Genomic DNA, 13,898 nt, shown 5'->3' on the forward strand with positions numbered 1-13,898 from the left:
AAAAAAATCTTCTCGATTAAAGATCTGGAAGCAAGGCCATGTGAAGGATACTTCAAAATATTTCACATTAATTTCGTCCTGCTTTGCTATCCTGAGCAAGATCCGGATTCTAGTGAGTAAATCTCAATTCGCACTCCTGTACAAAGATTTTTTTGTTGTCAGAAGACAAGCAGCAATGGATTATTTTTATTTTCATAGTCTTAGTAACACTTTTCTTTTCCTTCTGTTGTTGTTATTTGTTCAACGCTTCTACACATACTAGAATATAATGCATGCTATAGATAATTCAATGAAATACTCAATTGGTTTCAGATTTAATTGTTAATAAACTTAGGATATCATAGCTTTGGATCTTGTTAAGATGTTCAAGGACTTGATATAGCCCAAGGTGGGGCTCTATGCATTTAAAAGCTTACAAATGTTAGGCAAACTACATAGAATTCTGTGTGAATAAATGTGACACACATAACACGTTAAGCTCATCTGGAACAGGAAGTGTGTCAATTGAAATTTTAGGTAGGATTTTTCCATCGAACTTTTCAACTCGTCCTACCAAACTGATGACTTATTGATGCTAATGATAATAATAGTAGGGAAGGTGTGATTTAGCAAATTAAAAGTTTGGCCATCATCTTTTCATTTTTTTTTTTTTTGTCGTGTGAGAAAGGATGCCCCTGTCACTAACTTTTCTTTCTGAAGGTCACTTTGATAACTTATAATGCAAGCGATGTCCTTGAAACTTGAAATGGTCTGTTTGAGTATCAAACTAGAAATAATATCATAGAGGAATTCATATTTATGGTGTCTTAAACTCCATAACATTAGAAAGTTAAGCAATTGAAGATAAACAATAAAGCAATTGTACACATTGTGAAGCTATTGAAGATAAAACCAACTTTCCTTCTGTATGCCGTTGAACAAAGGTGTTCAGATATATTAAACAAAAAAATTGAAAATAGAGAAAGAAAAGGGGGGCAAAAACTCAACAGAAAATCAAATTTACAAGATGACATAACACCATATCTGGGAATCATACAGGAAACATTTTTGTGCAGCCATTGAGTAATGAGACAATCATTGCTTCATTTGATGATCTATCATTTTGAGTACCTTTATTGAAGTCCAAAATTGCAGGATTCAATGAGATCTTGTTCTTGTGCAGCCTAAAGGCCACAATGGATGCACTGGACAGTGTGAGAATATGCCTTGCAAATGTCAGTTATGTGGCAACTCTTGGAATCCGCATGCCAAGTCCACGTTTCATTCTCTCAATACTGTTCAAAAGTTCAATGATGAGAACATATAAATACATATCCATGCAGTACTAACTACTCAATAAGATGAACATTCTACAATGGAAATCTAAATCTGATACAATTAAGAATAACAACTTACTCAATACAGTAGAATATGCAATGTTACAAACTAAAATTCCTCTTGACCATAATTACAGAACCGGTTCTTCAAAGTGTAACATTCTTTATTTATGTATGGCGGCATAAAAAATAGATCTTTTGAATGGTCAATCAGATCATCTGAACTTTTCTAAATGTCAAAACAAATTATGCAGCAGGGTAAACCATGCGTCCATTGCAATCCTAGTTTCCTGACATAACAGCATGTAGATTACTTTACGATACTTTATATGGTTTTACTTAACAAATCTCTCTTTTCACAAGTTTTGTTTTAGTGGTTGTTGTTGTTTAGCATGGCTAGAAGAACATGACAAGAACACATAGGATCAGTACTACTAAGGTTTTGTTTCATAGCGAGAAACTCAAGTGGTTAGCTCAGGCATGCTAGGAATTCGATCTTCTTAGAAAGAAAATTGCGGAAACTCACTTCGGAGCAAGGTTTCCAAGACTGTCTAGCTCTTCACCGGAGGGTTCATCCCAAACTTTTCCAGAAGCTTCAATCCTATACGATCGAGCTGGAGTATCGGGTAGCCCTCGATCAACAAGTAAATCCAAATCTTTCTCATTAAGCTCTCTTCCATTAACAAAAACACCAGTATTTCCCGCAGCACAATTCTTGGGCATAGGGTATTTAAGGCCATCAATAAACGGCTGCAAAATGGAGTTACATCACAAATTCTGACCGTGAATTAGTATGATGATCAGAATATTGAGGACAACTTGCACTTACAGGAATTATGCCACAACAAGGGTGCCCCATAACACCCCAGAATCCAGCATGGTAGTCATACCTGGATGAACCAAAAGGAAAAAAATGAATATTAGAATGATGAAAACAGCTCAAATGAAGACGAGAATGTAAGAATATACATAAATAAACTGTATACACACACACAAATAGTAAATATGTTACATTTACCAATTATTAATGCCAGAAACATGCTTCAACAAATAAGTCTGAATCAAAATTGGATATTTAATAAATATGAAGGTAGCACGACCAACAATTCATGATTTGTATTTCAAACTACTGCGTGCCAAAACCATGTTCACGTACATACCGTAGATCGTATCTCCTAATAATAAACTAATAATTTGCACTTGCATACTAACAGGCATAACGGAAGCACTACTAGTCATGAAGTATACACCCCTTAAAACAAGAAGAAGCACAGTAACTTACCAATATTCACCAGGATAGATGGGTCCGGCTTGCTTTTCAACCTTCTTAGCGACACGATCAGAGATAGGATAACCATTAACAAAAATTTTCACTGTACGGCTGCCCATAGAATGGTTAAATCTAGAAAGGAGGTGGGTGAGGAATTTCGAGTCACCACCCTTAACGGTCCTAGGTCGGTCTTCATTTTTCCCTGTGTTTGATGAATCTTGAGAGAAACCACGATTAAGATACTTATCAGCAAACACATCCAATTCGGTTGCTGCTGATACATCTTTTGTCGAGTTCTGCTTGAAATTTTCAGAAAATAATACAATCTTCTCTTGATCAGAGTGACAGTGTCTTATTTCTTTTCTGGATTCATCACTCACATGATCAGAGAATGAGTCACGAAGTGGTACACTTGAAACATGTGAAATATCTTCAGCTTCTGTGGGGAGCTCTGTAGACATGCAATTATCATCTTTCTCAGAAATGAAAGAATCAGTGTTCTCCACTTTCTCAGACATGCTACAAGATGGAGATAGACAGTGCTCTTTATCTGTCTCATTTGATGTCAACTCTTGCTCTTTTATTAGCACTACATTATTATGGATGGAAAAACTATTCTCAGCGATGCTTGGAATACCAGCTTCTGGATTGTTACCATTAGAGTCATATTTGTCTTCAGACGAGACATCTGAGACTGGTGCAGGAGCAGAATTATCAAGTCTACCTCCATTAAGCTCGAGTGTGATTGCATGTGAACATGATCCACACCTCATCTTAACTTGATTCTTCTCCAACAATGAGGATTTCGGAGGTAGTTGCAGCAACTCATAACAGTTATTACATATAGAAAAAGGGGCAGCACCAGCAATTGGTTGACAAGAACGTCTAGGCCTCTCTCTGAACTTGATCCTCTGATGCGTCTGTGGTTCATCTGAATGCAAAGGATCATTTTGGCTTAATCGATCAAAAATTTCAGCACCAAAGTTTACAGGACCACCCATGGGATGCCGAATGTTCATGAGATGTGGAACACTTGGATTGTTGAGAATTGTCAGTGCAACTTGCACAGGCATAAGCTTAGTGTTATTAGACATGCCAGGATCAAGATCAAGTTGTTTAAAAATGAAATTATGCAATTGTCCTTGTCGATGTTGTCTTTGTGGACTATAGGAAACTCTTGAAAGAGTTAGTGAAGAACGCAGAGAATAGTCCCGATTCATCACTGATATCCCTGGATTAGGCCAATTCACTTGATCACTGGGGCTGGGGGAGCTCGAGACTGCTGATACGCGATCCCTCACTTCAGAAAGAACTCTCATAATCTCCAGTTGATTACTTCCAAGGTAGGGAACTCCGTTCAGCCTCTCATAATTTTGCCCAATAACATTCTCAGAATCATCATGCCTATATCTAGATCCGGCATGGTAATCAGATGGGCCTTCATCAGGATATGAAGCGAGTTGTTTGCCTCCATCTCTCTCTTCGCCCTCTTGCAAATGCATTTGCTGATCTACTTGACCTCCATTGTTACAAGCCTTTCCCTCGACCAATTGGTCTATAACTGTGCTGCGCTTAACGCCGGGTGCTCTAGAAAAACTCTGGTTGATGTTCTTCCTTCTCACGATTGACTTATCTCGAACAACACCGTCAAAGTTTGATGTGCTTGGATCATTCAAGAAACCGTTATCTTTACTTCCAGATTCTGAATTCCTACCAGAAACTAGAGCTGCACCTCGCGATGTTCCCTCCCCTATGCTGCTCCCAATTCTTTCGCTCTGGCGATCAATCTCAGTGCTCGCCTCTCCAAAAGGTCCACTCCTAAATATATCAAGATACTCGATGCTTTCCGCATTGGATTTCTCCGAATAAACATGAGAAACAGGAATTTCCTTTCTCGCTGCATAATTACCAGAAAAGAACTTAATCTCACAGCATCAAACAGGGAAAGATCGAAGCTTTTCCGAGAACAAACTACGGTTCTTCGTTTGCAAGTTCGGATTATACATCAAGGGAGCAAAATATTGGCTAGAACGTCAAAAAAATCAAAATAAAAGAACAAAGAATTTCAAGGACCATAAGGAATCAAGGTCACCTTCGAGAGCAGTACCACAACCTCCGCAAAGGTAGATGGAGTAACTGGGCAGCTCTGGAAGAAGCTTCTCGCACTTGGGGCACCGCACAACTCGAATCGTGGCCCCAGCTACCCCTTCCACCATTCTATCACCGACCAAAACCCGCTAATCCTTCATGGCTCATCAACAAATTGCCGTTAAATATCCCCTAACGATCCTAACACCAAAGGAGACGACCATCAGAAGTCGTCGCCATTGCCCATTTCCCGAGAGAGAGAGAGAGAGAGTAAAAGACTACGTTGATGAAGTTTCTTCGAATTACTCAGGAAGGCGTGCGGGTATTACTCATTCCTCGATGTAATATTTAAGGACACATTTTCTTTAAAAAAAAATTAAAGATCCAAATTCACGATGTCCTATATTTTACTTCTCATATATTTTATACTAAATCAAATTTGATATGGACCATAAATTTATAAAAATATAAGGTATAAAATGTAATTTTTCTTGACTTAGCTACAAAAATAAAAGTCAACTGAGCTAATATTTATTGATAAATTTACTCTTTAAGAATACGTCATATGCTTGGAGGTGCTTTCAATTTGGCTATCTTTTCTATTTCTGTTGGACGATATTAAAAGTCCGATCGACGTGAGAGTTGATTCTTTCTAACTAGATAGAGTATAGAGATACGTGGTCTCAAGTCACGAGGAGTTGTAGAAAGTTTCTTTCATCAAAAGAGAAAGATCTAAGCAATAATTTTTATTTATTTTATAAAAGTGATATATGTAAAGAGAACTAACTCCGCATACATGTAAAGTTAGAATTTGATCCTATAAATTTCTGGTTGAAGTTTTCAATTAGTTTTAGGGGATATTTTGTTTCTAGAAAACGCGAGAAAAAAAATATATTAGTTAGTTTTAAAAACTTCTCTATTTTTAGTATTTAATTACAAAAATTAAATTAAAATTTTTTTCCTAACATATTAAAAATAATTTTACTACAATGAAACACTTCATTGAACTCTACTTTTTAACACCTATATACATAAGAAAAATGATTGTTTATGCTCTATATATATATTTTTTTTTTGATAAAAAGATATTTTACTTTATTTCATTTGAAAACCTAAGCAACATTTTATCATATAAGTATTATCATTTGAACTATGTATTTTAGTATCTGTTACCTATAAATACTTGAGTTAAATTTAACCTAATAATTAAACACAAAATATAAAATACTATTTTAATTATTTTTTTTAAATATATATATATATATATATATATATATATATATAAAATGCCTGTTAATAAAGTTCTAAAAAAGAGAAATGTCAGTTTATGTAGATATATTACATCCATTATGCATAAAAAATTAATTTAACTCATCTAAAAAAAGAGAAGTATCAGTAAAGTGTTTACGAGAGAATAACAATAAAATGTAAGAATCGGTAGGTAAGGTGTTAATAATTATAAACAAAAAAACTCGTTTCTTTTTAAATTTTTTCCTTGCAATTATGAGCTGTGATAACAATGTCCAATTCTTCCTTGAACCCTTCCAAGTTCGAGCCGACATTTTTCTCTTGGTTAGCAATCTCTTGTTTTGAAGGCTAACAAAACAAATGGATGTTAAAAAAAAGGATTTTTTTTTTTCCTTTTTCTTTTTCTTTTCTTGAGAAAGTGATGTGACTAAGATTGTTTATATAAATAAATCGGATATGAACAAGCAAATCATACAATTAGCCCAATAGGTCATCAAAACTAACCTAACGAGTAGCTTAAACAATGTAAAAGTATGAATTGAATACCTCAAACAATTGCCTCAAGAATATTTATATACTTTTTTAATAACTATATTTATTTATATTAGCAATTTTAGCAGCCAGACCATTATGCTAGTTTTTTTTTTTTTTTATATAAAAAATTTCCCCAAGGGGAAGCTCACATTAGCAATTCAAACATGGACCCATAGGCCATGGAATATGAATGGGTCAAGATTTGGTCCATCGAATCAAAAACCCAATGTGATTAGAGTTCAAACTTTTTTAAGAACTTTTTGATTCAATCCTGTTGCTAGCCAAATGCAGAAGCTTCAATAAGCACATTTGGAAAAATAGACACGCCAGTATATGATAGTTTCCTAGTTCCAGCTTTTGTGCTGCTTGCCTAAGTTAGAGTTGCCATATTCTTATGATCATTAGAAGAAGAAGAAGAAGAAAAAGAAACACCAAATTGAGAAAATTGACCATATTCGCATATTCACATAAAGCCAAGCATCTCATATGTATTTTGTGACACTTTTATGATTTGGATCACCTCAACTATCTAATATTATCCTCCACCCTCTAATGATGGAGATAAAACATTAAATTATAATTTTATCTCTCATTTCTCTTCTTTTTTTTTCTTCTTTCCTCTACAACAATGTTGAATGGTCCTCAACGTATCTAATTGATCACATGGCATTTTATTAATGAAAAAATAAAATCAAGAGGACAACGGACGGAAATAGATATTTAGAAGGTTTTACACAGTTAAAAGAGTTAATATATCATGAAAAATAAATAAGGGGGTCATTTAAAAAAAAAGGGCAATATTTGAGGGACCTAGATGTAATTATCTTCATATATTTAAGTAAACTATGGTTTCATGATTTTCTTAGTTTAGACAAAAATAAAAATGAAGTCGTGGGCTTTTCCACCCACAAATTGCTACATCTTCTGGGGCCCAGCCCATATGTGCCCTTTTGATGGGCTTAATGGGCCATCACCCATTGTGACGAAACTGCCCTCTCCGGACAAAGAAAACGAAGGGCTTTTCCGGTATTTCATGGTTCTTTGTGGCTAAGACCAGTTTAAGGGCCAGATGAGACGTGGAATTTGCTTTTAGATTTCCTGTTGTAGTTATATACGAGGAGAGGAGAGGCAGTTTTTGCTGCTCTCTAATGCATACATTCTCAAACGGTTTATACCTTTTGTGATCCGTAGGAAAAGACAAGAAAAGAACAGAGAAAAAAGAAGAGTTTTGGGTAGTTCTGCAATAAAGTGAACAAAAAAACAACGTTGGAGTAAAGTCTTTCATATGTTCTCATGCATGTGTTTCATCACGACAGAATAGACATCCTAGAATGGAGATGAGCCAATGGATCTGGTCAATCTAAGACGTCCCATGTGGTCGAGAAGGATAGTGTTGACTTACTGGCAAATTAAAAACATTTCGAACGTTGATTGTTGTCCTGGTGAAACAGCACAGGTGAGAGTTTTATTGGGCTCTTTTATTACTTTCAATCTTTCTCATAGTTTCTTTTTCTTGTCTTCTTCGCCATAAATGATGGCATTTAAAAGATTCTCAGAGTTGATAAAGGACCACTCACCTGTACATGCACCAAGTCAGAGATGTTCATGAAGAAATTTTAAACCATTTTGACGAGTACTGGTGGAAGCAAAACCACATTTATTTTAATTTTGCTAGCACTTGATATAGAGTTCGAGCTTTTCAAATTGATCACAGACTAGGTAACAAGATGGTTACTGCACAGTGTTGCCACAGAGAACGTCAATCGTATGCAGTACTAAAGAAGCTGCTGACAGAATTGCTGCAGAGGATCTGCAGCACCTTTGCGTTCGATGAACTAATGCATCGCGACGTCTTGAACTGGTTCAATGCACCACCAAGAGCCAGATAATGGCAGAGGATCTTGTGGAATGTTCCTCCTCGGATGATTCGGAGCTCGAGGGGTCCAATGTTGCGACTCTTCCTCGAACCGACATAGCCTGGATCAAGGAAGGCGCGGTCCAGGTTATTGCAGCAGCTTTGCAGTACGTCTTCATTGGCATCAGCATTCAATTCCCAGTAGATCACATAGTGAGCGGGGTCTGTTAACATATCCACATTGCTTGTGTAGTCCACTAGCTCAAGCTTCTCGGCTGCCAGCAGCTTACTCGCTTCTTCAACTGCCAATTGGAGGTCTTGCTCGGTGTTCTTGTCGACGTTGATGTTTAGCAGTAGGTTTTTCCTACATACAAACTTCAGCTTTGGTGTTAAATTGTAGAAGTCCATGACTCTCACGATGTCCCCAAGCCTGTATCGGTAGAGACCTGACATCGGGCAATAAGGATATAAGATTTTTTTTTATAAAAAAAAAGAATAATTAAAGTTCTATCGGTAAGGGAGGGTGAGTGAAACTAGATAGAGGACATGGAATTAAATTCATCGTGGCAAACATAAAACAAGGAATAATGGACATTTAAGCTTGAGCGGTAATTGAAGTAGAATAGATTGCTCTTTCCATGTGAGTTACGCCACTACGTAGTCACCATGAGATGGTTATCCTGAAGAATACATTAAACAATCCTCTGGCAGTTGCAGGACTATGTCTGCATCTGTATTACTTAGTTATGACAGTACGGTAAGATGAGAAGAATCAAAGAAGAGCCAACAGATTACTATATGTACAGCAAACCATCTATTTCAGAGCAACTTGTCTTTTTTGCTTTTCCAAACCTGCTACGTATCTAACTATCATCTTCTGACCTAGAAACCTAGATGGATCAGTCAAACTAATCAAAAGAAATCTATGTGGCTAGAGTAAGTTTATGGAATACAACATAAAGAAATTAAGAGAATATGAAGAACCACAAAAGATAGTGCTTAGGTGTTGGAAAACTAATCACCTAGTCATTTGTTTTGTTAACATGGAGCAGCAAACCAAAGAGTTGGTCAAAATTTGGATGATTCAAGGCTATCTTTTTTTCTGCTAACCTTCTCCGTACCTTACTGCATATTATGTCATGACCAGATGACCTAGAGTCTTCGGTTGACTTGTCAAACAAATCATAGTCACAGATTTTAGATGGAAAGTCAGGAAAACTTAATACTGACAGTTACCATTATAATTAAGACATGGTAGGACATCAGCATTACAGTGAGTTAGGACAGTGGACATACTATTTTTGACATCAATTATCACATAACGTGTTCTCAAAGAGATACCTTTTCCTCTGTCTGGCATTGAATTATAGATCTAAAAAGGACTTGCCTTTTTTTATTAGGTTTATCCATCGTGGGATTATTTGATCAACAATATATACCAACTTCTAAATTTTTTTCATACGGGATAGAAAGGATATTGTTTTAATGAATGACTATTAATCTCACCTTTCAAATATACAGCCTAAATCCTGTAACTAATTAAGAATTAAAGTGCTTCTTCTACGATGAAATCTTTTCCATCATGGACGTATACAACAAAAAAAAAAATGCAATAAATAGTCAACCACAGAGTTGGGGAAAGACAATCAATAGCCAATAATTTCTCATACAAATAGAGTTATATATATAAAGATATATATCAATCTTTATGACTTTTAGCAAGGAGACAAAGAAGTAGTTGCAAACTATAAATAGTGATAGCCGTAGGGTCCATTTTGATTTCATATCTGAAGCTTACTGCAGTTGGTAGATCAATTGCATATCAGAGAATGACCACATTGCAGATATTTAATTTTCTACGCTACACGTATAATTTTCTTTATCTTTAATTGAAAGGAATGCCAATTGAAACGCGTGAAAATGAGATAGAGAAGATCGACACATACCTGCAAAATTTGTAAAAACAACCTCATACTCTTCACCGACCTGGACGTCAGTCAAGCCAATTGGCTGTGATTCCTTATAGTGGATAGTAGAAGAATTTCTATCCAAATTCTGCTCCTCATCTCTTCCCTTAACAGGAATGAACTCAAAATAGGCAACATCAGGAAGCACGGCAAATGTTACTTCCTCAGGAGGCATTCTTGGTTCAGTATTAATGCCTATCCATCCTTCAGAAGATCCATACTCTGCACTTAACAATGGTAAGCTCCCTGCATAATGTCTTAACTTCTTCAAGTAAGGCTCCATCGAACCTGTCATAATTCCATATACATACTTGGCGTTGGGCCAAAGTTCCGGGATCACTCCGTACCAGTTACTTAAATTTATACATTTCCTGTGAATGGAATCAGCGAGATCAGGATTTGGGCTTAGAAGGTTAGACACAGCTTTCCGTATAGACGGAACAGTAATTCTGCTTGACAGAACTCCTTCCCTTATATCAGTACACAGCTCTTCCCAGACCAGCTCAAACGTTCGGAATGCATGAACAATACTATAGGCAAATGTGGAAAATATGAACTGCACTTCATTTGCATAGATAAGTCCACATAAAAGGTGGCAATACAGGGATTGGTGGACGTCAGGACCAAATATAACTTCTTCAGGGCTACAATACCGTGAAGAGATATCTTTCATAGTGGACTTGAATTGTTTGCTGGAGTATACATTTGTCGTGGCAGTTGTCGCAGTGAGACCTCCTTTGGTGATCAACTGCTTGCTTCCATAAATGAATTGAAGAGCTTTTCCATTTTCAATAGGGAATTCCCTGCAAAATATCTAGCCTGTGATAAGCTTGTCTAAAACTCTAAATACTAATAAAGTAACAATGGAACAGTAGCAGTGGACCACATCTTCAAGTTTACATCATCAAAAGCCAGAAGATTTATCACACCAGATGGTCGTATCAAAACATTAAAGTGTCTATCCGTATAGTTGTGGTTACAGTAGATGAGAATTAATGACACACGAAAGGCTCCATTCTCCTAAAATCAACTTAATGATGCCTCAGAACACTAGCAAAAGAAAAGGTAGTTGAGGAAAAAAGAGTTAGTAAACATTCCTGTCACTTTAGATGAGAGACAAAACACATTAAGGTCACTAGGTAAGGAGTAAGATACCACCATATATCTTTTTGAGCATTAAAAATAAACAGCACCAATTGTATTCTAATCAGGACACAACAGATAAACATAGGACAAATCTGAAGCAAAGAAAGAGAAAAGGTGGAATCTGATGGAAAGATCATATCAAAGCTAGTAAAGCTGATTCACTATACCTGTTTCTTAATGCATATGATGTTCGATACACCTGCATTGTTGAGTGCACCAGTTCCTCATTGAAGGGTAAATACTTGGGCTTTCCTTGTGTAGTACCAGAACTAACATTTCAAATTATATTAACAGTCAATAGAATTAAGAAACACATGATGGTTTTACAAAGAATAAACTATTTGCAGAGCTCCTAAATGATATACCTTAGTGATATAGATGTTACTGGCTTAGCAGTGAGGATTGGTGAAGTATCTCCATCAACAATTCTCTGGATGTAAGGCTCCAAATCCGTATGTGTGACCAAAGGGATGCAAGCTTTAAAACTCTCTGGATCAGTCTTCCCTTGGAGCCCAAAATTCTGCAAGTACTCGGTGTCCGCGTTCTCCTCTAGAATTTTCTTCAAGGTCTCTCTCTGCACTCTACCTGCATCCTTTGTCACCTCTTCAAATTCCTGTATCACCTTCTCGATGTCGAATTCCTTCTTCTTCTCCAACATCTCTGATAGATTCTAAAATGCTCTATTGGGATTTGATTTAGCAATACAGTTACAAGTTAGTATCGCAAGAAAAACTCGTGAGTCAATTTATTGAATGCCCTGGTCTTAAATAGTTAAAATAAAAATAAAATTTTTTTTAAAAAAAAAACAAGCTTATGAAAGACTTTAAAGAGAAGTACGTTGAACCAACAAATAGCACCGAAGTCAAGCTAACCAAGTAGAAATAGAAGCGAGATTGAAGGAATCAACTCTGGAAAAAAGAAATAGGAGTACCAAGTGGATATTTCTAAAGTATTTCCTCATCAGGATCGATAAACCAAACAAAGACACGGATTTTAAAATAAGAAAAACCCACGAGTTCGATCCAAAATGTGGAAATCACCAACACGAGAAGCAAAGACGCAAGCTTTCACATCGGAAAACGCATCGTTACTCTGCAAGAACTCAAACCCATCAAAGAAGCGCAAGAAAAGCACGCGTTCCGCAAGAAACCGATCAGAGACGACCTCTTTGAGGAAGGAAATGGAATCTGGACAGGCTCAAATCTTCGATCGCGTGTTACGAAATGGTGCGGAATCCAAAAGACATCACGTGGAAGCGGCTCGATCTGCGAAAGCTGGAGGAGCACGGCGTATTCCCTAAAGCGTGCTCTCGGGGAGGAACCACTTGCCCTCGCCAAAACTATGCTTGGATTCCTTTCGACCGAGGTCCAAACATAGATCAAAACAAACGACAGCGGATTTTATAAGTGCCACTGTCTGTTTCTATGAGAGAGAGAGAGAGAGAGAGAGAGAGAGGCATAGGATGTGGTTGTAAAAAATTCTCCTTCTTATAGCAATTTGAGGAGGGAAGTAGCTTTATATAGCAGTAGAGGAACGGGGGAAGTTGATCCGTAACGCCGTTAGATGGTTAAAATTGCAAGCCATTAGCCACGACGTCGCAGGTGTATTTGTTTTCTTTCCTTTATTTAAAAGAAAATTTGCATAAAAAGATCAAGCGAACGTTTCTACAAAGGTATCGATAAAATTAAGTGGATCAGGATTCGTGTAAGACAAAATAAATAAATAAATAAATAAATAAAAGTTGAATTTAACATAGAGAATTTGGTGGATTAATGTCATCAAATTGTCCCTCTTGAAATGGTAGCCAAACACGTGTATTTTCTATTCTTCTTTCTCAGTTAAAAAGAAAATCGCATAAAAAATCAAGACAGCATTAAAGACAAGTTGGATTTAACATAAAGAATTTTGTTGATTAATGCTCTCGAACTCTCTGTCCCTCTTGAAATGGTAGATTGCAAATTAGACACGTTTATTTTCTTTTCTTTTTTCTTTTCTTTTCGATTAAAAGAATATTGCACAAAAAGATCAAGGGACATCTTTATATACGATATGGATAAAATTAGGCAGATTAGATGAGTTGGATTTAAGGTGGAGAATTTGGTGGATTGACGCTCACTTTAATGGGGTTTTTAGTGTCATTTTGAAATTTGTTTTGCGATTAGGGCGAATAGAAGGATATGACAAATAAAGTCCCAACACTCGTCCTCACTTTGATATCAAAATTTGTTTTGCGATTAGGATGATGCTCACTTTGATGTGCTTCCTCCTCATTAAATCCTCTCGCAATCATCACTTGTCTTGACGCCTGGTTGAAGCTCTCGCTGAGGTTCATATGTTACCTTAGGGAGTTTGTTTGGCTTCGATCTGATCATGCGATTTGATTTGTTATCGTGCTGCCTTGCTTCCTCCTCCCCTTCTCTAATTTCACTTCTACACAACAGCTTATTGGTATCTTGATCCATCTTATTCTCCTT

The 13,898-nt window shown here is 36.5% G+C and overlaps 2 protein-coding genes across 3 annotated transcripts; both read right to left on the bottom strand.

Annotated features, from left to right (window-relative positions):
• Window positions 1–879: 879 nt before the first annotated feature.
• On the bottom strand, window positions 880–4,994 carry LOC140791702 (uncharacterized). The gene is made up of 5 exons (XM_073142319.1): window positions 4,679–4,994; window positions 2,599–4,483; window positions 2,146–2,206; window positions 1,843–2,066; window positions 880–1,274 (listed from the first exon to the last, which is right to left on the bottom strand). The coding sequence occupies exons 1-5, from the start codon at window positions 4,800–4,802 to the stop codon at window positions 1,220–1,222; spliced, it is 2,349 nt and encodes a 782-aa protein (XP_072998420.1). The 5' UTR covers window positions 4,803–4,994; the 3' UTR covers window positions 880–1,219.
• Window positions 4,995–8,096: 3,102 nt separating this feature from the next.
• On the bottom strand, window positions 8,097–12,913 carry LOC140791721 (jasmonoyl--L-amino acid synthetase GH3.5-like). Of its 2 annotated transcripts, XM_073142356.1 has the most exons (5): window positions 12,589–12,913; window positions 11,790–12,104; window positions 11,592–11,693; window positions 10,258–11,081; window positions 8,097–8,757 (listed from the first exon to the last, which is right to left on the bottom strand). In XM_073142356.1, the coding sequence occupies exons 2-5, from the start codon at window positions 12,080–12,082 to the stop codon at window positions 8,216–8,218; spliced, it is 1,761 nt and encodes a 586-aa protein (XP_072998457.1). In that variant the 5' UTR covers window positions 12,083–12,104; window positions 12,589–12,913; the 3' UTR covers window positions 8,097–8,215. The 2 variants fall into 2 exon arrangements, with proteins under 2 accessions (XP_072998457.1, XP_072998458.1); XM_073142357.1 differs by lacking the exon at window positions 12,589–12,913 and having other exon boundaries at window positions 11,790–12,233.
• Window positions 12,914–13,898: the final 985 nt, after the last annotated feature.

This window comes from Typha latifolia, chromosome 7 (assembly GCF_019914945.1).
Source record: "Typha latifolia isolate L0001 chromosome 7, TyphaL0001v2, whole genome shotgun sequence".
In the NCBI taxonomy this organism is placed as follows: domain Eukaryota; kingdom Viridiplantae; phylum Streptophyta; class Magnoliopsida; order Poales; family Typhaceae; genus Typha; species Typha latifolia.

Coding starts and splice junctions, on each gene's coding strand:
- LOC140791702 (XM_073142319.1), bottom strand. CDS start 4,802: ATGGTGGAAGGGGTAGCTGGGGCCACGATTCGAGTTGTGCGGTGCCCC. Junction 2,207..2,598: donor ATCTATCCTGGTGAATATTG/GTAAGTTACTGT, acceptor TGGTTCATCCAG/GTATGACTACCATGCTGGAT. Junction 1,275..1,842: donor CTTGGAAACCTTGCTCCGAA/GTGAGTTTCCGC, acceptor ACTTTTGAACAG/TATTGAGAGAATGAAACGTG.
- LOC140791721 (XM_073142356.1), bottom strand. CDS start 12,082: ATGTTGGAGAAGAAGAAGGAATTCGACATCGAGAAGGTGATACAGGAA. Junction 11,694..11,789: donor GTAACATCTATATCACTAAG/GTATATCATTTA, acceptor TTGAAATGTTAG/TTCTGGTACTACACAAGGAA. Junction 11,082..11,591: donor TCATATGCATTAAGAAACAG/GTATAGTGAATC, acceptor GATATTTTGCAG/GGAATTCCCTATTGAAAATG.